This window comes from Petromyzon marinus, chromosome 19 (genome assembly GCF_048934315.1).
Source record: "Petromyzon marinus isolate PM22_M1 ecotype Great Lakes invasive population chromosome 19, UKy_Petmar_22M1.pri1.0, whole genome shotgun sequence".
In the NCBI taxonomy this organism is placed as follows: domain Eukaryota; kingdom Metazoa; phylum Chordata; class Hyperoartia; order Petromyzontiformes; family Petromyzontidae; genus Petromyzon; species Petromyzon marinus.
Genome location: NC_133685.1, coordinates 7369685 through 7395651, shown reverse-complemented (window position 1 = coordinate 7395651; position 25967 = coordinate 7369685). Strand labels below are relative to the sequence as shown.

Sequence of the window (25967 nt, the reverse complement as noted above, 5' to 3'; positions counted from 1 at the left end):
TTGCTTGTCCAGGACATTGCAGGCCATCCAACTTTCACGCCACCAATCGCGGACGTCTTTTTTGCTCTTTATAAGCGTCTCAGCATTACTCCAGAATGGAGTGTGGGACTTTTGCCCGGCTTGGTGGCACATATCCTGATGTCCCGGTGTATTGGTAGTTGTGTTGGCCATGATCTTATTGTACTCTAGCAGTGCAGTGGCATCTTGGCTAATGTTCTATGGCAGGTTATGGAGAGAACTCGTAGGCGTGATGCTGATCGTTCTCATTGTGGCATTGATTTGTATGTCAACGCATTTTGTATGTGAACTGGCTCAGACACAATAAAAGTAGTTTAAAGACAATAACCAGAAGCTCCAAAGTGTGACAAAATACATGTTGAAATGTTGCCATTTTAATTTAGGCAGTCAATAAATGGATTTGAGGGAAGGCCTATTTCAGCCAAGAAGCTCTGCTTACTTCTGTTCCCATCTCTAGGGTTTAACCCCTTCACGGTGATGTCAAATTGACACCGGTGAGGAAAAATGTATACTGTATTCTCATGTGCTACGTTAATTTTATGATGTAAAAATCTGCATTTTTTCCAAAATAAAAAATAAATATCACTTCAAACAAAAGTAGAAAAAACATTTATTTTTTTCCATTAGAAAAGCAAAGACAAAGGTAACATGTAAGGCATTAAAAAAAAGTAATTTAAAACATCAAACTTGTTTTTAGTAAACAGTGTTTAGTTTGCAAGCTCCACGTGGATTTCTAACATCTACCGTTGGTGGTGTATTCTTTACCTTTCACTGTAAAGAAACATTCAAAATACACAAAAGCTAAAAAGGCATAGGCCTACTGCAGGTGAAACTAAATCACTTAAATTGGTTAAATAAGCAAGTGAATCGTATCTAGCACGTGAGATTAATACTTACAGCAAAAATCCTTAAAAAGTAACTCACTGCAAATCACTTCAGCACTATCTTGTCAATGGTGATCACAATGATCATTGGATGTTGTTCTTTGATAGAAAAACAATCTCCAACAAACGTCACGGCGCAGATAACAAATTAAAATGGTAAAAGGCAATTTCAAACACTGCTATTATTTATTGCTGTGTCCCTGCCTTAATACCACGGGCAGGTTTAAAGCTCAGCTCTGAAAATTGTTACATTTCATAGCGAGCAAAGATCATCCTCGGTATGGCCACTGATTTAAGGATCCTTGCAGACTTATTTCAAGAACGCTACTTGTCCCATACATTGAATTCTGCCTTTTAACGATTAAAAACATTGGAAGTGGAAGCTCAATCCGACTTTTTTTTTGCTTAAGTAGGTTTTCCATATTTTACCACGCGTGGACGACGCGGTTGCGAGGATGGGCGAGGGGATTTTGGATGGGGCTAGTTGCCCAAAAGGTGTCTCTCATCTGCAATTGAAGGCACAGTTGGTTCCCTGTAAAGAAACAAAAGAAATACTGAAAAGTGTCGCGAGCCAACCACTTTCTTCACGAAACATGACTAGTTTTTTATGACGTCATCCAAATTTCACATTTCAGCAGAGACATGATACAAAGAATCAAATCCAAAATCATTCCTCGCATATTGCGAGTCATTGTAAAAAGGCAATGCCAGCCCAGATGAAAACCTAACCCCCCCCCCCCCCTCTCTGGGGTTTGTTCAACGCGAGTTTGAATCTTTAGCAATTAGGTGACAGACTTGCAAGTCGTATACATTCTAGTGGCAACAATTGCAGTACGGTTACACGGGATTTTAACACCTCTTCCGAGGCGTGGAAAAGTAGGCCCCTAATACCCTGTAGAGGGGGCCCTCTAAACCAGTGGTTCTCAACCAGGCGGGTATGTGGTAATGTCCCACGGGGTACGTGAGGCAATTTATAAATGTGTGACATCACATCATACGTGACAGTTATTGGTGAATAATCATGTATAAAAATATATAATAGGGTTTTACCCTTTCTGGCAAGAAAACAGGATGTGTTAAAATGTGCAAACAGCAAATATAAACCTTTTGCAAGGAATCAAGTCTGCATTAACCACACACAGTACTTGTGGTGTACACGCAAACAAAACATGCTCTGACAACCATGTATGAATCTGCCAAAAAAATTAAGTACGAGAACATTTAAATCAATATGGTAACCTAGAATGATATAAAATACCTTTCTAAACTCACTGATCGTAAACAGTGGTTAACAAGGGTAACCAGCGAGCGCAAACACATTATGTTACACATGCAGAGCGTCCGTTGATTTTTTTGTTTGTTATTCGCTTGTAGTTACTAGCTCGTTTGTATACCTCACAAAATGGACAACTGGTTCAAATATTGATGTTCATTATTCATGCGTTTAGTTCTCAGAATCATGTTGGGTCCAGGCAAGGGGGGGGGTTAACTCGGTTGAAAGAAAATTCAACAAATTCAACATTGTGGAGAGTGACTAACAATTGTGGAGAGTGACTAACAAAAACTAGCAGAGGGTAACGCCTCCTTCCAATTGCAGAACTGCAACCTTTACCGCTTGTCGATTCTAAAAAGGTTTTTTCCGAATTTAATTAAGCTTCAAGCTTGTGTTGGACATCCGAGACATATCTGGGCCTCCACTAGAGGGAGCGCGCTCAAAAAAGGTATTTGGTCAACTCGACCCCCACGCGAAACCTCCCAATTCAACTAACTGCAGTGGACCCATTTATATTACTGGCTGGGGCAGAGGCAGATTGATAACCTTGCCCCATGATTGCAACTGCTGTGCCGGAAGGTAGAATCGAACCGGTGACCTCTGGATGGCAAGTCCAGTGTGTTAACCATTACACCATGGGGTAGCTCCCTAGACTTTATTTTAATTAAGATATTTTTTTGTTGCATTTATTTTTAGAAACAAAAAAAACCGGAAGAGGATTGACAAGCACTGGCCCACAGTCTAATTCACAAAAATGGCGCTTGTATTTGTCCTACAGTGGCGTGGGAAGTACTCACAGCGCTCCGGCGAACACTCTGGATGTACTGGGAGAAGACTCCCTGGGAAGCAGAAGACGAGTGGGAGGCTGCAGCAGTGTGGCTGCTGCCTGCATCCTCCTCGCTGGGACTACGGCATTCCTCACATCGCCAACCCTGCCAGAACAACAAGCACGGCCGTGCCACGTTGGACAATGTCTCGGGTGGGGGGGGGGGGGCATGCTTTCTCAGTCACGTTAAGCGTACGATTCAAATTTTCCACGATTATAAAAAGGAAGTCACTCAAGTCGACAATCGTTTGAACGTTAAATTGTTTGGCGACGCCGCGTTGGGCAGTGGTGCACAAGCACAAATAACAAGAGACGTCACACGTTCATCAAAAAACACTGTGGCCTTAAAAGGAAAACGAATGTAACCGGTGAAGATTCAGGCAATTTCCCTTCTTCATAGCATATATATGTAGTCACGTTCTAATTTATGTATGTAGAATGTCTTTCGGATCGTGCGTAAACATCCGTGCCAATCGTAGTTTCGGGGGGCCATATCTCGAAACTTCACCTATGATATATTTCCCTTTTAAGGCCAGTCTTATTGACGAGCGTGCTGCGCTCGATTTGAACGTCGCTGGATGTGAATCAGTGGCAGTGTGCAGTGAGTGCAGGCTGGTGGTGGCGCTCTTGCCTGCTGCCCTCCCAGGCAGGTGCAGGTGCACATAGCACCACGGTAGAGTTTGCGCCACTGATCGCCGGCCTGGTACATCTTCCCTTCATCGTAACACGACGCCTCATCTGCATTAGCAACAAAAAAATATGTTTTTTTATGTTTTGTATTGCGTTTAAATAGGAGCCCGGTAGAAAGCACAAACCGTAGCGTAGGGGAGGGGGGTACAGAAACTCCGCGGACACAAGTCCCAAACGCTGTGCTGCTGAGTTCATAGAAGGGGGCAGACTGGCCTAGCTGCTGCCCCACCGAGTGGGGACCGCGAGTGGGGCATGTGTACTTTTATATAGGAGGGGGAAGGCGAGGAAAGAAATTACTGAAGAAAGGGAGCGGGCGGGGGGGGAGGAAGAAGGGGGGGGGGAACAAAAATAGATTAAAGATGCATCTTGTTTATTAAATCTGAAGTTCAAATCACACTGCAGTATTTGTTCACGACTTAAAAAGCTCCCAGCACAAGGAGCAAAACAGTTGGGCTGCTCGCAAACAGGAAGCGGGCATGGCACTTACGCGGCTCGCACTTGTACTCCCCCTTGCCGCGGCCCAAACACGTGCACGTCAGCATCTGCCCGTTGTCGGCCGGGCGGTCCCAGGTCTCGCCCTCCCTGTAGTTCTTACCATTGTCGTGGCACCAACCTGCACATTTGCCCAGCAAAGGGAGCTGCTTGTTTACACGGCAGAGGTTACTGGCTACAGAGTGCGTACATGTCGAAGCGAGTTCCTGCTGGAACGAGCTTTGAGACGTACGTGCTCATCTCTTGTGAACAACCCCCTGGGACAGTGGTGGAAATTCCACATTGCTATGGTGGGGGCTAAGTCTGTGCGTAGGAAAACCACTGTTGACTTCCCCACAAAGTGGTATCCATGTCTATATATATGGATACCATTGCAAACATTGTTACATTTTTACGTCACATGATTTCTGAAAATGTCCGACTATTCCTGCATAGTCAAGCAATGCAAACTCTCTTTACAAACTACAATAAAAAAGTCACCTAGAATACATCACAAAAAATCTATCATGAGTGAAATGAGAAATAGTGTGCTCATAAACTTCATACGTTCCCGGTAACCACAATTCTACTGCACAAATCAGTAATGAGCATTATGTATATCTGTGATAACCATATGGCTCTCTAAGACTCTCAAGGAGGCATATGGTCATGGAAGTATACACATGGGTTCATTGGGGCGAGCAATGACTCCAACAAAGCTTTGCAGAACCGCAATGTGACTCATTGTGTTCACCGTGAGGACAGGCAAGCTGGGATCGGACTCCCATTAGACAAGCACCGTTAGGTTAGTGGTTCCCAAATTTAGTCGCAGCGTAATTTCTTAATATAACATCAAACACGGTTCCCCATTGGTCTACTCTATTGTTATTGTGTCTGCCCATGACCGAGCCTACAGTCACTGGTCCCGACCTCAAGACATATGCCAGGATGGATGCCAAATGGAAGCATGTACTCAAAATAGTTATATTACTGTTTAACCTAGACATTAATTACAACCTGCCGTATGCTACTGTTATATATTTATCTTGCAACTGTTACTCATTTCTACAAATGTTGGTACTTGCTGAAAGAGTTCACTCAATATTTATATGTTTAGTACATCTAATGTTAGAGGATGACTGGAGGCTGACAGGCATGAGGGCCTCGGTTACTGAAGAGCCAATTGCAGCTGCATCTTTACCAGTGAATATTTCCTGTCACAGGGCCTGGTCATAAACTAATACGTCATTTAAACGGTGTATTGCTCGATCCTCATGCTCGGTAATGGGCCCCTACAATAGCTACACACTCGGCACGCTATACCCCCAGTTTCCTCCGTGGCTCTACGTCGAATAACCGAGAGCTTTGTTAACCCTTCAGCTGAACACGCTGACCAATTAGGTTCAGTGCGGTTCTGGCAGACCCTGCGTTCACATTTGGGAACCACCGCGCGCGCAGGGGCTCACTCACGCGACGAATCACAGCGGTAATGGCCATTGCCGAAGCCCAAGCAGCGGCAGTAGAGCATGAAGCCATTCTCGGAGAGACGCTCCCACTCTTGGCCCACCGAGTAGTAGATACTTGTGGCTGTGTCCAAGCACAGGTCTTCATCGCTCTCCGTCATAGATCCCTGGCCCCCTGCGCCACACGTCAAATTCAGAAAGGTAGTAGGAGTCCTTTAAATACAGTTAGACGATTTTTTTCTACGGTCAGCAACAGCGTGCAGGAGGGGGGATTTGGGGATCGGCTCCACGCCTAACCGGTGCGCGTATTCAACCGACTAACGCTCTTCTTCCTGCAAATCATGAGAAATGCGTCAGACAGAAAAAATGAGTGCAGGCGGGAAACAAACATCGGTAATTGTACCCACAGATGGTTATTTTGTAGACAACAAAAGGTGACATTACGACCTTTAAGTTCAGTCCTCCCAGCAAGCCATGTGTGTAACATGACATGACCATGCTGCACAAGTAATGCACACACAGCCTTGCTTTAGAGCACTGCTCAAAATTGTGGCCACGTTATTTTAAGCAGCAGCAGGAATAAGAGACAACTGTATAACCTGCTTCCATTGTCCCCTTAAAACTCATCTCTTCTCCCGAGCCCATTCTACTGCTACTCCATCAACCTGCCCCACAGCTACAACCAGGCCTACCCCCATCACGACCCCAAATCCCATTACTATTCCTACCCAAACCCCTCCTCCTTAACCACTCGCACCTCCTGTCCTAACTGGCACAGTCCACGATAACGTGAGATGCGTATGCAGGCTGAACAAAAACTGAGGTGCGTGGGTAGCATCTAGAAGCATCCAGCAGCATCCCAATGCCTTGTCCGATGCTACGCCGAGGCAGCTGTGTACAACTGCTTAATTCCTACTCGGCGTTATAAAAAAAGTGTTCCCTTATACATTCATCGCGTTATATCCAATTCACTTAATGAAAACAACACGCAGTGTTATAGGAAAACAGACAAAGATCCCCCTATAGCCTGAAGAGACTGTTGGGGAAAGTGTTGTTATAGTGAGCACCTATGAAGGCTGGCACAGCACAACAAGGGGGTGGGCGGCCAACACCATGCCTAGTCGCCTTTGTCTCCCCAGTGGCGATGCTTATACACCGCACCAGGTACTTATTTGAGGCCGAGTCGACCTAGGGGAGGCCCAGGAAGAGCTCAGATAATCGTCACCGGTCTTGGCCGTGACCGGCAAATCGAACGCAAGTCGCCGGGTTTGTAGCGCAGCGTGCTAACCACCACACCACCGCTCCCCACAACAGACTGTACATACGTAGAAGATAGACGTCCCTGGCTGCGGTACCGTACCTACGCCCTCGTGAGGGCTGCTGACGGCGCGTGCCGTCACCACCTCCTCGTGCACGCGGTAGCGCTGCGTGCCCTGCAGGGCCTCCACCACGACGCTGTACTGCGTGCCGTCCGCCAGCCCCGCCAGCGTGGCGCTCGAAGTGCCAGCCGGCACGCGGATCTGGCTCACAAGTGACGACATCACATTTACCACCCGCCCATCTATTTAAGACCGAAACGGAAGGAGGGTTTTCTCCACAATTCTGGCTGTCGCCTGATGAGACCGCTTGCAATTAGCGTTACTACTTCACACCACACCGGTGTTGGAGAGTAAACCCCCATTTACAATTTGAGAACGACATTTCGCTGGTTGTTGTAATTACCGGCGAAATTCACAGTACTCAAATTGGTAAAGTTTGTGGGTTTACACTCCAACACACCGGTGTGCGGAAGTAATAACAAATCGGCATGTTTTGTTTACGTTACAAACCTTACTAATTGGCTGTCAAGGGTGCCGTCGGGTTTAACGACACATTTATATTTACGCGATCTAACCGAAAAAAAACAACGATTTTATGGATAATTCCAAATTGTCCGCTTCCCTCGAATGCAACTTTCATGCAGTGTCAACACTCCACATGCAGAACATTAGTTCAGTGTTATGTATGAATTGGTTGAAGTTTTGGCTGGCTGTGATATTCGTTGAATACATTCACACTGAATAAGTTATAGGTTAAATATGTTTGTAGAGGTGTCATCACATTGACTATTTGTGTCAGTTGATGCCCTGAACAATAGATGTTCCAAGCGAAATATTTGAATCAATAAAAATATTATATTAAACTATTTAAATTTTACCAGTTAAGGGCCACGGAGTTCTATAGATATTTTTCAGAAGCGACCTGGCCACACATGATAGTCCAATGAAGTGGGTTATCACGTGGAATTTTTTAGCAGCCAAATACTCGAAATGCATGTCGATTCTAAATGTATATTCTTAGTTTTTTCGGTAAAGTCACGTTGAAGAGAAACAACAAAATAATAAAATATATATAACAATAAAAAATTCTCACGACGTTTCGACCATAACTCAAACGGTCATCTTCAGGTGTGTTGGTTTGCATAAATTTGATTGTTCACGCTTAGTGGCTTTCAGACAGCATACATTATAAAAAAATTCGTCTCCCCCCTCCTCTTTTCAAAATATAGATGGACTAGTCCTGGGCAAACTGCCAAATCGCTGCGCGTGACGCTAACGTTTTTTTTTATAAATAAATAAATGCGCCGTTTAAAAATAAATTTATGCAAACCAACACACCTGAGGATGACCGTTTGAGTTATGGTCGAAACGTCGTGAGAATTTTTTTTTGTTTTATATATATTTTTTTATTTTGTTGTTTCTCTTCAACGTGACTTTACCGAAAAAACTAAGAATATGAATTACTGCAGTCACGAAAGCTTTAAATCAAGATTCTAAATGTGTCGGGAAAAACTGGAGGACCCGGAGAAATATCCACGCAACCATGGGAAGAGAGACACGCAAACTCCAAATATACAACAGGCGTCAACTTCGGGATCGAACCCACGCGCTCCTGTATACCAGGCGGGAGGTAGTTAACATCTCAACACTGTGGTGCCCATATTTCACAGTATTGGTAACTTATGAAAGCTTTTGTTGCCCAAAAAATTACCACAAATATAGGGAAGACGAAATTTAATGCAGCAATTACTTTTATTTTGTGCTAAACATCCTACTTTAGTTAAATGTTCTATGGCAGCTCTATCCACAATTGGTTCCCTTGCCATATTCTCCGAACGCCTCTCACCACTACGCCTATTTGCTGCGAAGACAATTTTTCTGGCCTTCTTTTGAGCAGCTGCAATACATAATGGGGACACGTGAGGCCAGCAGGAAATAGGAAGAGTAACGTTACGAACATAGACTACCTAAAGTTTTTTTTTTTTCCGGCAGCAATGTCGTAACCAGTTCCAAAAGAATGGTGACAATATGACGTGGTCATCACCAGCACCGATTACAAAGGATGACTGCAAAGGTGCCCTGCTTTCAAGAGTAGAATTTAAGAGAGCTGCAGATATTGCTTAAGATCACAACCTCATTACTGCAGAATCGCAATTAAGAATAGCAACGCTGTCAGAGGCGATGTCGTATTTTAGACAAGTAGAGGTAGGAGAAATTTTTGCAATAACATGAAGTGTCAGAGAAGCATTGCAAGGCCCTTTGCAAGAGGTAGCAAATTTGAAATCATAAAACAAAGAGGGACATTTTAAAAGTGTCATGGCTGAGAAGAGGGCCTGCAGCCCAGCTCCTCCAAAAGCACAAACGAAGATTCAAAATTCAGGGAGGTTGAAGATGCTTGGCATGGTTACCAAGGGGGAGATAGGAGAAGGGGAAATGTTGAAAGAGATAAATCAGGAATAGGCGATTCATCGTTGGCGGAAGCAGACCGAGGAGATTAATAATCTTTATGGTTATACACGCACAAGAAGGAAACTAATAAACAATAATACCAGGGGAGGAGTAATGCATTGATTGAACAATATTGATACTTAAGCTAGTGCATTAATTGCATAGATTCCCAGAGCTGAATGTTATCATGAAATACATGCAGTAATGTGGCTGATATTTGCGAGATTCCTCGTAAGCTAGTTTATGACTCGATGAATAGAACTGCGTGCTCTTTAGTAAAAAAACCGATGCTATAAGATGTGCAGCATTGAAAATAAGACGATCACACATGTTTCCCAAAAAAATTTTGCTAATAAATTTGCTTGACTAGACGTCAGAGGACAGGTTTAACGGGAACAATCTTACAGTGACCATGTCAAACCAGATAAATAAGATTTAAAAAAAACACCAATTATAAAAAATATAAGCACAATACATTTGTATCAACGCGACACTTGAAATTGCCGTAATGTGTATTTAAGTGCAGGATAATGCTGTTTTTTTTTTGTCGAGTGTGCTGTTTGATATAAACCACAAAAGAACAACAAAAATATTACCTGTGTTGTTTCTCCCTCTCCGCTGAGTGGGTAGCAGGACAATAGGTACTCAGACGCCTGTGGCTGCGGAGACCAGCTGATAGTGGTCAGAGTCTTTGCAGCTTCTTGGGGGCCCAGAATTCTGTCCTCAGTCTTGATTGGTACCAGGCCACGGTCCATGAACACCACCTCAGATGGCGTAAAGCCAGCCGCACTCCTGTCTGGCGAGTGGCTATCAATCCCAGCGACTCTGGCTTTGAAAGGACGGAAGTTACCGAACAGGGGCTGCTGTCCTTCTGGATGCAACCCCAACTGTGGCCGACCTCTTTGGTGTGCCTGTGGTTCGTACGACGGAGTGACGGCGCTCTCCGCCAGCTCGTCGGGTCTCATGAACCTCCCGGGAATGATACGCCTGGTCGTCTGCGAGTTTGCTGGCTGACCGAGGATGGACGGCTTGAACTGCGCGTTCGCAGGCTTGTGCTCGTCCGTCGCGTCTACGAACCTCGGTGTCAGGGCGGTGAGAAAATCGCTGACAGGCCTCTGCCCGGACAGAGGCCTGCCGTTCTGCCTGTTGTTCAGAGACCTTTGTCGTGTGTAATATCGCGTGCTACGCGATTCGCTGTTCGGGTCTCTCTCCAGGACAGTGGACGAATGCTGGGAGGATGTAGGGATGTCTAAAAACGGGGGAATGTATCGGGCGGGAAAGTTTGGCGGTCTAGTAGCCAACTGCGGTAGCTGCAGCTCTTGTTCTGCACAAAAAACCAATGTGGATTGGAGAAGGGAATGGGGAAGAGGGGCGAATGTGGTTTAAGGGTTAACAAAGAAGCAAGCAGATCACATGTGTACGCATAACCATGTGATCAGTGATTAAACAACTGCGTTAATAAAGCAATTTTAAGCTTTTATTAAAGCCCAAGAGTTTGTGTATATATTAATGATATAGTTTTAACCATGTTAATTTACATGGCATCATTTCAATAAGGTAGTTGCTGTATAGCAACAGAAAACATAGAAATGTTGAGTTCATTCAACACATCTCCACATGAAATATTAATTTCATTCACATGTCCATATGCATTGTCCATTGATGACAAGAATGACAAAGTAAAATATAGTTTACACACATCTTTACACAGCAGATCTGGTAATAAAAGGCTGCTATGTATTTTTACAGGCCTTAATATACAGTATATGTGCAGGCCTGCATCCTGTGGTCATCAATGCATTGAAGATAATATAAATTACAAACTAGGGCTTTAATATATAGATTTTGTACCAGCTGATAAAGTAAAACGCCACAGATAAACTTATAAACACTGGCAGTGGGAGACATTAAACCATAAAACAAACTATTTCAATATATTAAAACATGTTCAAGTGGGATGTGGGAGGGTGGAAAAAGGTCTCAAGGACTATGCTTGGGTAGGCAATGTACCGAGAAAGGTACAGTACATGGCCTACCATGGAGCTATGCCCTTCGTTTACAAGTGTTTATAAAAGGTTTACCGAGCGGGTTAATACATTTGCAGACGTGAATCGCACACACGCACACAGAGACGCATTTCACCACCGCTACTTCACTCGCCCGACGGCTCAGAATGCCGTCGTTACACGGCGAGGAGCTAGCCGGTGGCGTCGCGGCGCTGGCCACTCGCCGCCGGTACCTGTGCGGTGCTTTCCGGTGAGCTGAGCGCTGCGCATGCTGTTCTGCACGGCGTAGATGCCGATGGTGTAGCGCGTGCTGGGCTGGAGATCTGCGAAATGGGAGGGGTGCCGACATCAGCCGTGTGTGGGCGAGCATTCACTCTTATCTACCAAAGCCAAATATTAAAAGTAAGCTATAACATTTCTTCCCGCGTGTTGAGCGTTTTGTTCCCGCTACTTGTAATGGTGGCCGAGGTGTCCCTGGGCCCGGGAGCTGGCGTGAGCCGGTTGAGCGAGCCGACTTCGGACGAGTAGGTGACGACGTAGCTCATGATGGGCGCGCGCGGCGGCTGCCAGCTGAACGTGATGCTGTCCTGGCTGGCCGAGTCGAAGCGGAGGTCCTTCGGTGCGTCCAGGGCTGGGGGGGGGGGGGGCAGGAAAGTACTCGTCCGTGAAACGACTCCGTTGGCATCACTAAAGCTACGAAATTGTTTTTATTTTACCAGGTCAAGCCCACTGAGATTTAGAAGCTTTCTTTTTTTGCCTATCGTAAATAATTATCTCAACGAAGTGGCTTATCATGAATGTGGAAATTTATAGCAGCCAACGAGGTGGTTGCGTTCCTGAAGAACACCGTGCTATGGAAAAATAGCATTATAATAAATAATAGATAATATAGGGTAAAGCACAGTCCGCGACAAACACATGAGATGCGTACGCAGGGTGAACAGACTGAGGCACGTGGCTAGCATCTAGAAGCATCCAGCAGCATCCCCCGCCTTATGTGATGCTACGCCGAGGTAGCCGCACGACCGCTTATTCCTACTCGCGCAACGTAGTTCCGTTCACTCCTCATACATTCATCGCGTTATATCCAATTAGACTTATGAAAACACGCGGCGTTATAGGAGAATAGACAAAGACCCCCCCTATAGCCTAAAGAGACTGTTGGGGAAAGTGCTGTTAGCGAGCACCTATGAAGGCTGGCGCAACGCACGAGGGGGTGGGTGACCAGCACCACACCCGGCCACCTTTGTCTCCCTAGTGGCGATGTTTACACACTGCACCAGGTACTCATTTGAGGCTGAGTGGACTTAGGGGAGGCAAAAGACCGGTTCAGATAAGCATCACTGGTGTTGGCCGTGAGCGGGAATCAAACTTGGGCCGACGGGTTCATAGCGCAGCGAGCTAACAGCTATACTACCACTCTTCAGTTATTATATATACACACACGCAAGACCGCAAAGCTGGGGGACGTAATTATTACCTGTGGTAGCGGTCACTGTAGCAGGCTGACTTCTTGTGTTTCCGCTGACGGCATAGATGCTTATGGTGTAGTGAATGCCTGGCAGCAGATCTAAAATATAAATAAAAATGCATTTTAGATGTATACATCACACATCTTAAAAGACAATAACAGAAGACAAAGACAAAGGTTCCTCCCATATAGCCTTTAAAGACTTTTGGGGCAAGTGCTATTAGCGAACACCTATGAAGGCCTGCACAGCACCACGCCCGGCTGCCGTTGTCTCTCTTGTGGCGATGTGTTCACACTGCACCAGCTCCTCATTTGGAGGCCGAGTCAACCTAGGCCGGGAGTCGGCAAGCAAAATCCCAAATAGAGCCATTTTTTTTTCGAATTCTGTATATATATAAAAAAAACCTCAATATTTCAAGAGCCGCAATGCAATGTTAATACGAGATGGCGTTCCTTAATGAAAAACGTCATTAAGAAAGTTATTTAAAGAGCCACCGCACGCGGCTTCGGAGCCGCAGGTTGCCGACCCCTGACCTCGGGGAAGACCAGGACCAGTTCAAATATTCATCACCGGTGTTGGCAGTGAGCGGGAATCTGATTATATACATACACACACGTTCTCAATATGTTAATTTAGTTATGCAAACATCCAAGAGAGTATGAATAAATAAACACTGCTTTTGAAATAAACTCCACAAGGTAGCTGAATATAATTACGTTAATCAACATCCCTTGCCACTCAACCATAACACATGGCACACATTCGATGTCGACAGTTGTCGATTTTATTTCAGAAGCCAAATTGCAGGAGTGATGTTTACACACCGCACCAGGTACTCATGTAAGGCTGAGTCGACCTAGGGGAGACCCAGGAACGGTTAAGATAATCGTCATGGGTGTTGGCCGTGAGCAGGAATTGGATTCGGGCCACAGCCGGGTTCACAGTGACGCGCTAACCGCGACACTATCGCTCACTGCCCAATACCAATAGCCACCAATTTCCACTAAGTGATGTTGACGTCACCACGGCTCCTGTGCCAGGCCAGATGCACTGAGGCCACATGAAGTGTCGAAGGCTCGCTAACAGGAGGTCACGGGACAGACCCAGGTGCCATGGGTTGGCTGACTGAGATGACTGGCAGATGCACCAGCTGTGCACCCTACTGTGCCAACTTGCTGAGGTTTAGCTGCCCGGCGCGCCACTCGTTATTGCGAGCGTCGCTCCTCCGCCCTCAGTTGTTGTTAGAGGGCGACTGCCTCCAACTGCCCAGTAGTGTCCTTCACGAGCCTCCCCCAGAGGCCGATCTTGACTCTGTTGGTACAAGTCTTAGGCAAGTCCACTCAGCTTATTCCCCACACAGACACACACACACACACGGACACCCAGAAGGCATGCCCCACCAGCGATGGTGAATTGGCGTGCATCTGGTGAGAGGGTCTTCTCGACGCTGGGAGCGGTGGAGGATGGCACGACGGAGATGAGAAACCCGGACAGTGTGTCGCTCTTGGCCCGCCAGTTCACCGTGATGGATGTCTCCGTCACGTTCACCACGCGCGGCTTGCGTGGAGGGCTGATGTCTGCTCAGGTCGAGGATGAACACAAAACGGAGGAACACAACATGAATAAACATAAAATGGATGAACACATAACAGATAAACACAACTTGTTGAACATGAACGGATAAACACAAAACGAATAAACACAAACCAGCTGTCGAAACCTCATTCTCCGCAACAAAGCGACCTCACCTCCAATGCTAACTCCACATTCAAATGCATGCTGTTACATAATCCAAAGAGCGAGTCGACTCTATTGTTTGAGCTTTAGGGACTTCTAACCCCACACTAACTTGGGTTGGGGAATGTGAATTATTGACATTACAACTGATAAGCAAATACATTTCTGAAATAAAGCAAAGTACTCGTGACACTTGGTAAATCCAGCAGAGGAATTCACTTACCTGCCCCTACTGGACATTTGTAAAAAAAGAGCTTTATAGCTCATCAGATTCCTCTTGTATAAATGTTCTGATTTGGATTGTGTTTGAGAAAACAAAAACCCCTCCAAGTAACAACATGACCTCACAGATAAATATTCAATATTGATTGTATACATGTAGAACCGTAAAGTAACTCACCGTGCTAATCAGAGGTGTGGGGGAAGGACAAACTAAACACAAAAAGCATTGTTCAAGAAATGAGAGTGACTGTCTTTGTTCGATGGCTAGCCAGAAGCAGCTGCAAGGATGACCCAAGTTATAAAATTGTCTGGAAGGTTTCTAAACTGTAAAGCATTCCACCTCTCTTGAGAGAGTAGTGAGATTGAAAAAAAGACGAGGGAAAAATGTATTTAAATTTGTTTCAGGTAGAAGAATAAAAAAAGTAGGCATTTAGAACCAAGAGCAACAGAACAGCATGTACAACCAATACCCTATATATTATTCAAATTGATGCCAACCACAGAAGTGCGCTCCAAATGAGGCATTAAAAAAAAGTCAGTCTTGGAGATGGCTCTGAAGGGAATGGAAATCACTGGCGTGCGATAACTGGTGTATCTGCCTGGGAACGCCTGTGGGAAGATTCATACATGTATATGTAAACCGAATGAATGCATTTGGGAATTTGTTTCTCATTATAGGTTCAACATCGGTCAGCCATTGTCTATCCACTACCAGATGAAGGCCTTGCCATCTATACATGGGCTCAAGCCTCCTGTGAATCGCGTGACTTGAGTGGCCACTCCCACTTAATCTCTCCCCGCCCTCTGTGAAAACACACGCTGCTCTGTGCAGCTCTCACTTCTGGCCGCTCCTTCCTTCTCTCTCCCCACCTCTTACTTCCCCCCTCTCATCATCATCATCATCCCCTCTCATACCCAACATCTTCACCCGGTCATTCCTTCTCCCCTTCCTCTCCTTCCTGCTCAGCGCTCCTTTCCTCTCACTGATGATCTTGCTGGAGCCGTGCCCCCTGTCCGCCGTGGGGACTTCGATCCTGGAATCCCTTCCCTTTCCTTGTCATCTTGCCCCCCCCCCCCCCCCCCAAGTGCTGCCCCCTTTTGCACAACTTTCCTTTGGAGGAACAACAAGACAAAGCCACCCGAAATTTTGCACAGTGCATTTCTCTACTCCCATTCAACTCGGTGTATGTCTATTGAACTTCTTTTGCACCATCGGTAGACAATCGGAGGTGTGGGAGAAGGCCAACAAACTCAATTTTGCCCCAGACAAAGGTTTTAATCCACCCAACTGTTGGCTGTTGCCCGGAAATTCGTTGCTTGTAACAGGAAGGAAGTGAGGGTGATGCATGTGTACAGAATCATGAGATGTCTTTTTTTTATGCGTTGCATGAGCTCACACGTGCTAAGCTGCTGACAAGTATACAGCAGCTTGTATAGAATGTCAGAGTTGACAGGACAATCCATGCGCACTGCCTGTAGAAGTGTATAAGATGGAGGGGATCGGCATGGAAATTGTTAACTCACTCTCCAGCGTTGTGAAGACATCCTGCAGCGGCTTGCTTGTGTGACCGTTCTTCAGCGCGTACACGAACACGTTGTACTGCGTTGCCACCTGCAAACAAACACCAAATAGTTAATTGTACGCAGCGCCAGCGGAAAACTTAATCGTAGGATTTCACGGTTCTCATTCTATTTTTTATTTATTTCACGGTTGCCAAGCACAGGCCCCCCAAGGCCCCAAAAACGCCAAAGCGGCCGCGAACAAACAACAAGAAGACTCTCCAAGTTGTAACAGATTAGAGTTAACTCGCTTCTAGTATTGAACTAGGTTACGAGAGCTTGAGTAAAGGAGACGATGGAAGGAAGGGAATTCTAAAGTGGAGCGGTGCAAGGGAAGAAGCAGAAAGATAAGTGCTGTGAACTGCAGTACGATGTGTATGCGTGCGTGAACACGACGACGACGACGACGACACAACCGTCACACGCTAGCGGCTCACCATGAGGCTGGGCAGTGTGAACGAATTGACGTCGGCCGGCACCATGTGGTCCCGGCTCGGTCCACTCTTCTCCCGCGGCGTCACCACCACGCGGAAGCCGCTCACTTCGGCCGAGGGCGGCTGCCACTGGATGGACAGGCTGGTGGAGGTGGCCTGCACAAGCTTCAGTGCCGTGGGTGGAGGGATGGCTGTGTAGGGAGGAGACACGGACAGCGGTGCCTGGGGTCAGTGTGTGGGGAAGGAGCTCTGGAGAGAGATTTGAGGCGGTGTGGGGTGCGCGTGGGATGTTACAGAACGCTCTGCCTTGGTAGAATGTCTCGTTCTTTTTAGAAAATCGGAACTTTTTATGAACCTAGAAGCAAACGTCCATCGTCCCACCTATTGTACCAGATCTACAAATCCAAAAACAGTCTTGAGGGAAATCTATAAATATGAAACTTAACAGATGACGAGTTGGTTTTTGCAGTCAATATTATTTGTTACAGATTTTTTGGGGTCTGGCCACATTATATCGCCCAACCTAATAATCAACTATTAACCCTATTACAAAAATGTACATATAAATATGGAACACATTTAATTTGGTTATCATAGTTTATTCTTTGAAAATGCTGGACAGGTAATGCCAGACGTTTCATGCAATGCTCCCTCTGAACAGCAGAGATAAGAATCAATGTTGCTTGGCCATTTCCCACAATGTCGCCAAATATATATCATTTTCCTTTAAAGGTCCACGGTGTTTTTGACACATGCGCCGAGTTGGTTGTTGGGTGTTGCTTGCGCACCACTGCCTAGGCAATCTCACCAAATAGCTTGGTTCAAAGGTGATTCCAGGTTCCAGTCATTTAACTCTGTTAGAGTCACCTGTGCCGCTAGAGGGGGACATGGTTCACGAGATCCCTCCACCACAGAGACAGGATGCTTCGGCGCACTCTGTCCACTAACAGTCATTTGCACTAAAACTCCATTCCTGTTTGCCGTCAGCACAAAACGAAACGATGTCCTTGACGAGTGGCACGGACCCAACGGAGGCGACAACTTTGGTGGCACCAATGTATGTATGTATGGTATGTTAAACTTCTTTTGTACCCTTAGTTTTTTCGGTAAAGTCACGTTGAAGAGAAACAACAAAATAACAAAATATATATAAAACAATAAAAAATTCTCACGACGTTATGGTCGAAACGTCGTGAGAATTTTTTATTGTTTTATATATATTTTGTTATTTTGTTGTTTCTCTTCAACGTGACTTTACCGAAAAAACTAAGAATATGAATTACTGCAGTCACGAAAGCTTTAAATCAAAATTTCTTTTGTACCGTATCGTAGCCAACCGTGCAAATCGGAGATGCGTGCCAATCACCTCGTAACATACGCGAACTTAAAAACCAAGCTAGAGAGCCCGCTGAGGCAAAAGTATATTTAGCTATAAAACAGAATCTGTGCCAAATGAAACCACTCGGGGACCAGCAAGTATTATGCACTGCACGTGAGACGTGTGATGTGCAGTGCAGCTCCTGTACATTTTCACATGCGCGCCACTATTGGTCATGGTCACTCAACCCTTCACTTGGGCGGATAAAAGAAACACAAAAATAAACACGCACACACAGGGGCTACAACGCTATACAACAGGTGAGAGTCATCGACTGGTTCGCTTCCCAACGTAAAGCCGAACGGCAAAACTAAACACTTGGTCGTTAAAACGCGAATTATTTAATGTTTTTGGATGAGTCCAAGTATGGATTTCCACGATGGGACATGTGAAATGAGCATTTTTTCTCTCAAGCTTTTGCCACGGACCACTAAACCGACGTCCCCCATAGTCCGTATAAACCGACATGAACTGTAGTCCGTATTAACCGCCGTCCTCTGTTGTCCGTATAAACCAACGTGTCCCGTCGTCCGTATAAACCGACATGTCCTGTAGTCCGTATAAACCGACATGTCCTGTAGTCTGTATAAACTGACGTTCCCTGTAGTCCATATAAACCGACGTGCCCCAGTAGTCGTACCGACGCGTGGGTCTGTGGTGCGTGCGCGGCCGCGGTCGCGAAGCCTCACCGGTGGCCTGCGTGCCCATCAGCGGGAGGCTCTCCGTGTCGTGGTGGAGTGCCGTCACGCTGACCTTGTAGTCCGAGCCGGGCTGCAGCTGGGAAATGACGGCCGTGTCAGCGTCGCCGTCCGGCGCCGGCGACAGTGTCTGTGGCACGCCGTCATCCAAGGACTCGTAGAGCACACGGTAGCCCGTCACCGTGCCCTCCGGAGAGTCCCATGAGATGGACATTGAGTCCACGTCCACGTCCGTGAAGGTCAGGCCCTTGGGGGCATCGATACCTGGGGACCATCGACGAACAATGAAGAGGAGACAATCGTTGCTATCCACGCTCTTCCACAACAACGCTAATTATTGCGTTGAGCCACGTGTCATATCGTTTAGGATCCATATCTACCAGAGGGGTCCTTTCCGATAAACAACTGTCAGGTCACCAGCATTAGGTTTCAGCAAGCCTGATCCTGCCGATGAGATGACGAATGTCAAAACTGGCACAGAGTTTGGTTGTAGTCAAATAATTCTGCTGGTACGATGCACTCCCAAGGGTGTGGGGCTGATGGAAAGTAGAAAACAAAAACAAATTTTTTTGTGGTGCAACAAACACGGGAAGGAGGCGTGTTTGTTGCTGGTCCCACAGATGGCATTACCATATTTTCCTGCATATTAAATTGTCTCTGTGTTTGTATATGTGGATAGCCTCATGAACGAATCTCTCATGGTAGCCAGATGGCTTGCAGAGAACCTCTGTCTTGGAGAAGTCAATGTCATGTGAACCTACTGAATTATAACAGTGATCCGCCACGGCCGAGGTGTTGGTCCTACCGTGTTTTAGGTCTGCTTTGTGTTCACGAATGCGGTCCGAGACATGTCGTTTGGTTTCTCCAATGTAACTACTACCACAGAGGCAACTTAGTTTGTAGATGCCAGGGTACTGTATGGCCGGAATCACATCTTTTACAGACTGAACCAGATCACGGATTTCATCGTTTCCCTTCTACGTGACTTTACCAAAAGAACCAAGAATATGAGTTATGACATGTCACACGTGTAAAATATTTTTGGGATAGCCCGCACCTCCATATACCCCACAGGGTCTTTGTTTTGTTTGTAAAAAGTGGTATACCTCGCGGGTTAGCGGGTTATATGCGGGAAAATATGGTAATCAGCGGATGCAGAATGCAACAATCATATCCAATCCTAACGCAACGGGCTAAAGACAGAAGTCCGTTAACGATAACCTCCCAGCGACCAAACCCGAACAAAACTCGCCTGTCACCACGTTCTTCGAGGCGGGCAGGCTCTCCCCATGGTCGCTCAAGGCGTACACATTCACCGCGTACTCCAGGGTGGGCAGCAGCCCGTCAATGGTGACGTCCGTACGGCCTGGGGGGGGGGGGGACATGGGCCCATTGTCGCTCACAAAGCTCGCTCGACTGCAGCGCAAGAGCGGCAAGCGTTCGCAGTGCTGCCCTGTCCGTTACACAGGAATGTATTCACATTTTGATTTAAAGCTTTCGTGACTGCAGGGATTCATATGCTTGGTTCTTTCAGTAAAGTCACGTAGAAGAGAAACAATCAAATAATAAAAATAGAAAATATGATATTTTTATTATTTTAAATAAAAATATCTTTACCGAAAGAACCAAGAATATGTATTCACATTGCGCACGTTAACCAAATCAAACCAACGGCGTGCTGTGCAATTGTTTAAAGTAGCATTGTGTGTTAACCGCTGTTGGCCAAATGACTTGGCAATGCTGTGAAGTTACACCGCACATTCACTCCATGTGGAATCTTACGGCCGCAAAAACGTGGCAGGATTCTCATGAAGAGTCTTGAGACTCGGTGAGGCTTCCTCGGGTAAACATAATGGCGAATTGCCCGATGATGCTGGATGTAATTACCAGCAAAACGTCGTACTCAAAAACTGTAAATGTTGTGGATTCACTCTTCAACACATCGGTGGGCTAAAGTAGTCAACTATTTGTCTTTTGTCAACGTGACACTTTTTTTTGCTGATTGGCCGTGTCGGGTGGTGGAGAATTACGACACATTTATAAATAACACGATCTAACCCAAAAACGTTTATTATGAATAAGGTACGAGTTTGACAATACAACATTTTCAGTTTCCATTTATCTTTTATGTACTCTTTAAGTAAGGACTCCTAAAAACTGTCATTAAACAAACTAAAAAGCAGCATTATCGACAGTATACTTTACTATTCACATGCAAAAGTTGCATTCTCCTGCAACTGCAAATGATATTTATATTCCAGATGATATTGACGAATTGCCAACTTCAACTCGCAACAAACTGCGTTAATCTTTGGTCAAGTAACCCGCGAGACTGGCACGAGGCATGGGGGGAGGCCCTCATCCAGCAGTGGATTGACAGGGATGTGCCATGTGCAAAAACTGAGTTTTCCCACACTGATAATTTTAGAACAGGGGTCGGCAACCTGCGTTTCCGGAGCCACGTGCGGTGGCTCTTGAAGGACTGCTGCTTCGTGACCTTTATCTATTAAGGACCATCACCGTCTCATATTCACATTGCAGAGGTGTTGTATCGAATTCGAAAAAAAATGATCTTGTTATATTGTTTGCCGAACCCTGTTTTAGACGGATCACCATTTGCAACAAAGCTCCTCAAAAGAAATTGCCTTAATTACAATAAAACTGTATTTGCCATAACTGGATCTTCAACAAATTGTGTCATTCACACACCAAATGGGCCTGGAAGTTAGTCGAGTCAACTTGGCTTGGAGGGATGTCTTTCAATATAAATACGTGATCTGTTACACGTTCAACGAACTTGGGCGTGCGACTGCGTCTCTCTTACCCGATGGAAGCTCACGTGTGTCCTGCGTGCCGCGGCCCGTCTTGGGGATGGAGGTCACACGGTAGCCATTGATGGGGGCTTTCGAAGGCGCCCAGCGAATGCGGATTGTGCGATCGGTCACCTCCATGACTTCCAGGCCACTTGGAGTGTCCACCTCTGTGCCAGGAGCCGGTGCCGTACCACACACACACAAATACCCCCCCATTATAGCCTTTAATCGAGTGTTGGGGCAAGTGATGTTAATGAACACCTATGAAGGCCGGCATGGCACACGAGGGGGTGGGTGGCCAGCACCACACCCGACCGCCTTTGTCTCCCTAGTGGCGATGTTTACACATCGCACTAGGTACTCAATTGAGGCCGAGTTAACCGAGGGGAGGCCCAGGACCAGGTTCAGATAATCGTCACCTGGTGTTTGCCGTGAGCAGGAATCGAACACACACACATGCACCAAGTGGGATATACCTCTAAGCATTTCAATAACTTTCAGCGTTAACCTTATCCATGTGAGATAAAATATCGTTCTTAATAAGACAAAACTTTTATTAACAATAATGTTTAGTTTTTGATCGAGTGCCCTTTTCACCGGGGCATCTCAAAGCAACATCTCATTTCAAATATTTCAAAGGGCACGGAGGAGCTGCTGAGGATATATTGCTTCCAAGGGCACCCACAGTGGCAGCTATCCCTGTGGGCCCAAAATGATTGAGCATCTGCTCTGCAAGCAGGCATTAATCTGCCAGTAAGGGGGCAATCAGTGGGGGCCATGTATGATGCCAATTGAGCGACCACGTGGGTTATATTTTAATTTGGCAAATTTGGGCCACGACGGCCTCCTTGTTTTGAATTACGTTACTGGATCTTTGACGTCCAATGTGAAGGAGACTGCTAATTTTTTGTCATGGTTCATGGGGGGGGGGGGGGGGGGGTGGGGGGCGGTAAAGTGCGAGTGCTCCAACCTCTTAGAAAAAAAACCCTCATAATTAATATTAAATAGCGTCATCGTTCATGCAAACTACATCTCACAATCGCCGGGGAATCACAGACAAGCTGGAAGACTGCCAGGCGGCGAGCCAGAGCTAACAATTGCTTGTAGTTCTCTATATATTCAGATGTTTATAGCCAATTAGTGAGTATATATTAGAGCGAGTGTGGGAGGAAACATTGTCCTATCCACCAACCCTCGTGCTAGATTACAGACATGCACCACCACCGCCTGGCCAACTTGGAGAAAGAGTAGGCCAAATACCTTCTAGGGAGGGGCTTTCTAATTGTATGCAGAACTTATTTTGCACCGTACGTCGCCAACCATGCTAAATCAAAGGTGCGGCGGAAGGACAACAAACTAAACACAAAAATGAGCAGTTGAGGCTCCTCTGTCAAAAGTGGCAAAAACGAACAAATTCATCGGGGAGGGGCGGGGGGGGGGGTTGCACTTGCACCCCCCCCCAATCACCCATCCCCCCGCCCTCACTGGCAAGGCCACTCACGAGTGCTCTCCGTCTTGGTGATGGGCTTGCTGGTGGCGGGGCTGTCTCCTCTGCCCGTGACGGCATACAGCGACACCGTGTACTCCGTGCCGGGCTGTAGGCCCAGGATCACAGCCGTGTTTCTCGTGCCCGGGATGGTGAGCTCTGCTGGGGGCCGCCTGCTGCCTGTAGCAACGACAAAGATCCCCACCCCCCCGACAGTATAGCCTTAACAGACTGTAGGAGCAAGTGCTGTTAGTGAATAGCACCCTATGAAGGCTGGCACGGCACACGAGAGGATAGGTGGCCAAGCACCACACCCGGCCGCCTTTGTCTCCATAAGTAGCGAAATTTACACATCGCACCACCTAGGGGAGGGCTCTGGATTGGTTTAGAATAATCGTCAATGGTTTTGGTGGCCGTGAGCAGGAATCAAACTTGGGTCAGCGGGTCCGTAGCGCGGCATGCTAACCATTGCACTGCCGTTTCCCACTGCTGCCTGTAGCCCACACACACAAAGATAAAGATCCCCCATATAGCCTTAACAGACTGTAGGGGCAAGTGCTGTTAGCGAGCACTTATGAAGGCCGGAATGGTACACGAGGGGGTGGATGGCCAGCACCACGCCCGACCGCCTTTGTCTCCCTAGTGGCAATATTTACACACCGCACCAGGTACTCATTTGAGACTGAGTCGACCTAGGGGAGGCCCGGGACCGGTTCAGATAATCGTCACTGGTGTTGGCCGTGAGCGGGAATCGAACCCGGGTCGCCAGGTTCATAGCACAGCGTGCTAACCGCTACACTACCGCTCCCCACACTCACACACAGACACACACACATATACCAACCAACCAACCGCCATTCGCCACTAAGTGGCGGTGACGTCACCACGACGCTTGTGCCAGGCCATGTGCACCTTGAGGCCACGTGAAGTGTCGAACGCCGGTGGGCAGGAAATCACGGGGCAGACCCAAGTGCCACGGGTCGACTGACTAAGATGACTGAGATGACTGGCTGATGCACCACCTGTGCCCCCTACTGTGCCAACCTGCTGTGCTTTAGCCACCTGGCGCTCCGCTCGTTGTTGTGAGCGTTCCTCCTCCGCCCTCTGTTGTTGTTGGAGGGCGACTACCTCCAACTGCCCAGTAGCGTCCTTCACGAGCCTCCTCCACAGAGGCCGATCTTGACACCGCTGGTACCAGTCATCGGCAAGTTCACTCACCTCCACGTCCTCCTGTACCACATCACTCCATCTCTTCTCTAGCCCGTGCCACGCCTGTTTAGCCCCCTCGATCCGGTTGAACAAAAGCTGTTTCGGCATGCGGTGGTTGGGCATGCTGGCTACATGACCCAGCCAACGCAGCCTTGCCTGCCGGAGGAGCTCACCGATGGGACCTTGCCCAGATCTTTCAAAGATTTGTGAGCTCCTCACACAATCCAGCCTGGTTAAACCCAGGATAGATCGTAGGTAGGCTAGTCTAAATGTTTTTAACCGGCGAGATGTTCCATTAGGGGGGTCCACGTTTCGCAAGCGTAGAGAAGGGAGGGAATGACCGTGGCCGAGAAGACCTGAAGCTTAGTGCGGAGCGGCAGACCAGGTAGCTTCCACACAGCGTTACGCAACCGATGAAAAGATATTGCTGCTCGACTGATTCGGAGTGAGACCTCTGCTGTTAAACTGGAGCCGGTCATAAGCACACTGCCCAGGTATGGGCAGCTACGGACGTGGCAACACAAACACCGACGTCACCGAGGAGCCGACTGTGGAAGCAGCGGAAGGACTCCTCTCTCTCTCTCTCTCCCCCCCCACGGCAACTACGGGGACCTCGCTACACCAAGTCCGAACGCAGACGTGGGAGATTGATCACACAAGGACATGAAATAAATCTATTTCAGTTCATCACAGCTTTACCCCTGGTCAAAATTGCTCGCGCATAATCATTATCCTGTGAAAGTTATACAAATAGTTGAAATAACCAACAGCATGCAATTAGATACATTTGACTCGTACGAGGGGGGAAACGCCCCACATTCTACACGGACAGATTGAACAACCGAATGGTTGTACCCACCATCTCCTGGCCAACTCACAGCTCAAGCTCACAATAACTGGTTATATATATATAACATGATGTTTTAATGAATCCTCCAATTAATAATCCTGTTGGGGCATCTACACTAGCACAGCACCCACTCGTGTGTGGTTAGAATGGTGTGGAGCGCTGTACCGGTCTCCACGTAGCTCAGGCGGTAGTAGCGGACGCTGATTGGAGGCGGCGTCCAGGACACGGAAAAGGTGGTGGGTGACGTGCGGGTGATCACGAGGTCGGTGGGGCCGTTTGAGTCTACAACACACCATGTCCAATCGCATCAGCAGGACGCACCAGAAACAAAATCCCTGAGGACACGCAGCACTGACACACGTATAAAAGCCTTGAACCCTTTCCTGTTCCGAGACAACTGCAAGTTGCAGGGTGGGTGTCCCCCCCGTTCACCGCTAAATTTCACTTTGAGGCATAGCGCCACTGTTTTTAAAGACATTGCACTCACAGAAGAGAACAGTAGCGCTCACCATCGCACTCTATGATAGCTGGCACCCAACTGTGCCACATGCCCTCCCACATGGCCTTTTTACTTCTGATTCGTGTACGTCATCGGAACGGATTCAAAAGAAAAACTGAAAACGTACACGTACGTCATCGGAATGGGAAAGGGTTAAAGAGGCTTTTGGGGCAAGTGCTGTGAGCGCATAGCAGCACCTATTAGGGCCGGC

At 47.0% G+C, this 25967-nt stretch overlaps 1 protein-coding gene across 6 annotated transcripts in view; it reads right to left on the bottom strand.

Moving 5' to 3' along the window:
* Positions 1 to 611: 611 nt before the first annotated feature.
* Positions 612 to 25967, bottom strand: part of LOC116943884 (tenascin-X-like) — a 156527-nt gene continuing 131171 nt past the window's right edge. For all 6 annotated transcript variants that reach the window (XM_032957190.2, XM_032957195.2, XM_032957191.2 and 3 more), the window contains 18 exons: positions 25423 to 25539; positions 23214 to 23378; positions 21724 to 21879; positions 20152 to 20265; positions 18891 to 19163; positions 16827 to 17014; positions 16354 to 16441; positions 14271 to 14447; positions 12879 to 12968; positions 11850 to 12029; positions 11632 to 11721; positions 9989 to 10716; positions 6986 to 7145; positions 5633 to 5800; positions 4179 to 4304; positions 3633 to 3739; positions 2973 to 3107; positions 612 to 1434 (listed from right to left, as the gene is read on the bottom strand). In XM_032957190.2, the coding sequence (XP_032813081.2) occupies positions 1405 to 1434; positions 2973 to 3107; positions 3633 to 3739; positions 4179 to 4304; positions 5633 to 5800; positions 6986 to 7145; positions 9989 to 10716; positions 11632 to 11721; positions 11850 to 12029; positions 12879 to 12968; positions 14271 to 14447; positions 16354 to 16441; positions 16827 to 17014; positions 18891 to 19163; positions 20152 to 20265; positions 21724 to 21879; positions 23214 to 23378; positions 25423 to 25539 (3092 nt within the window). In that variant the 3' untranslated portion in view covers positions 612 to 1404. The remainder of the gene's footprint in view (positions 1435 to 2972; positions 3108 to 3632; positions 3740 to 4178; positions 4305 to 5632; positions 5801 to 6985; positions 7146 to 9988; positions 10717 to 11631; positions 11722 to 11849; positions 12030 to 12878; positions 12969 to 14270; positions 14448 to 16353; positions 16442 to 16826; positions 17015 to 18890; positions 19164 to 20151; positions 20266 to 21723; positions 21880 to 23213; positions 23379 to 25422; positions 25540 to 25967) is intronic.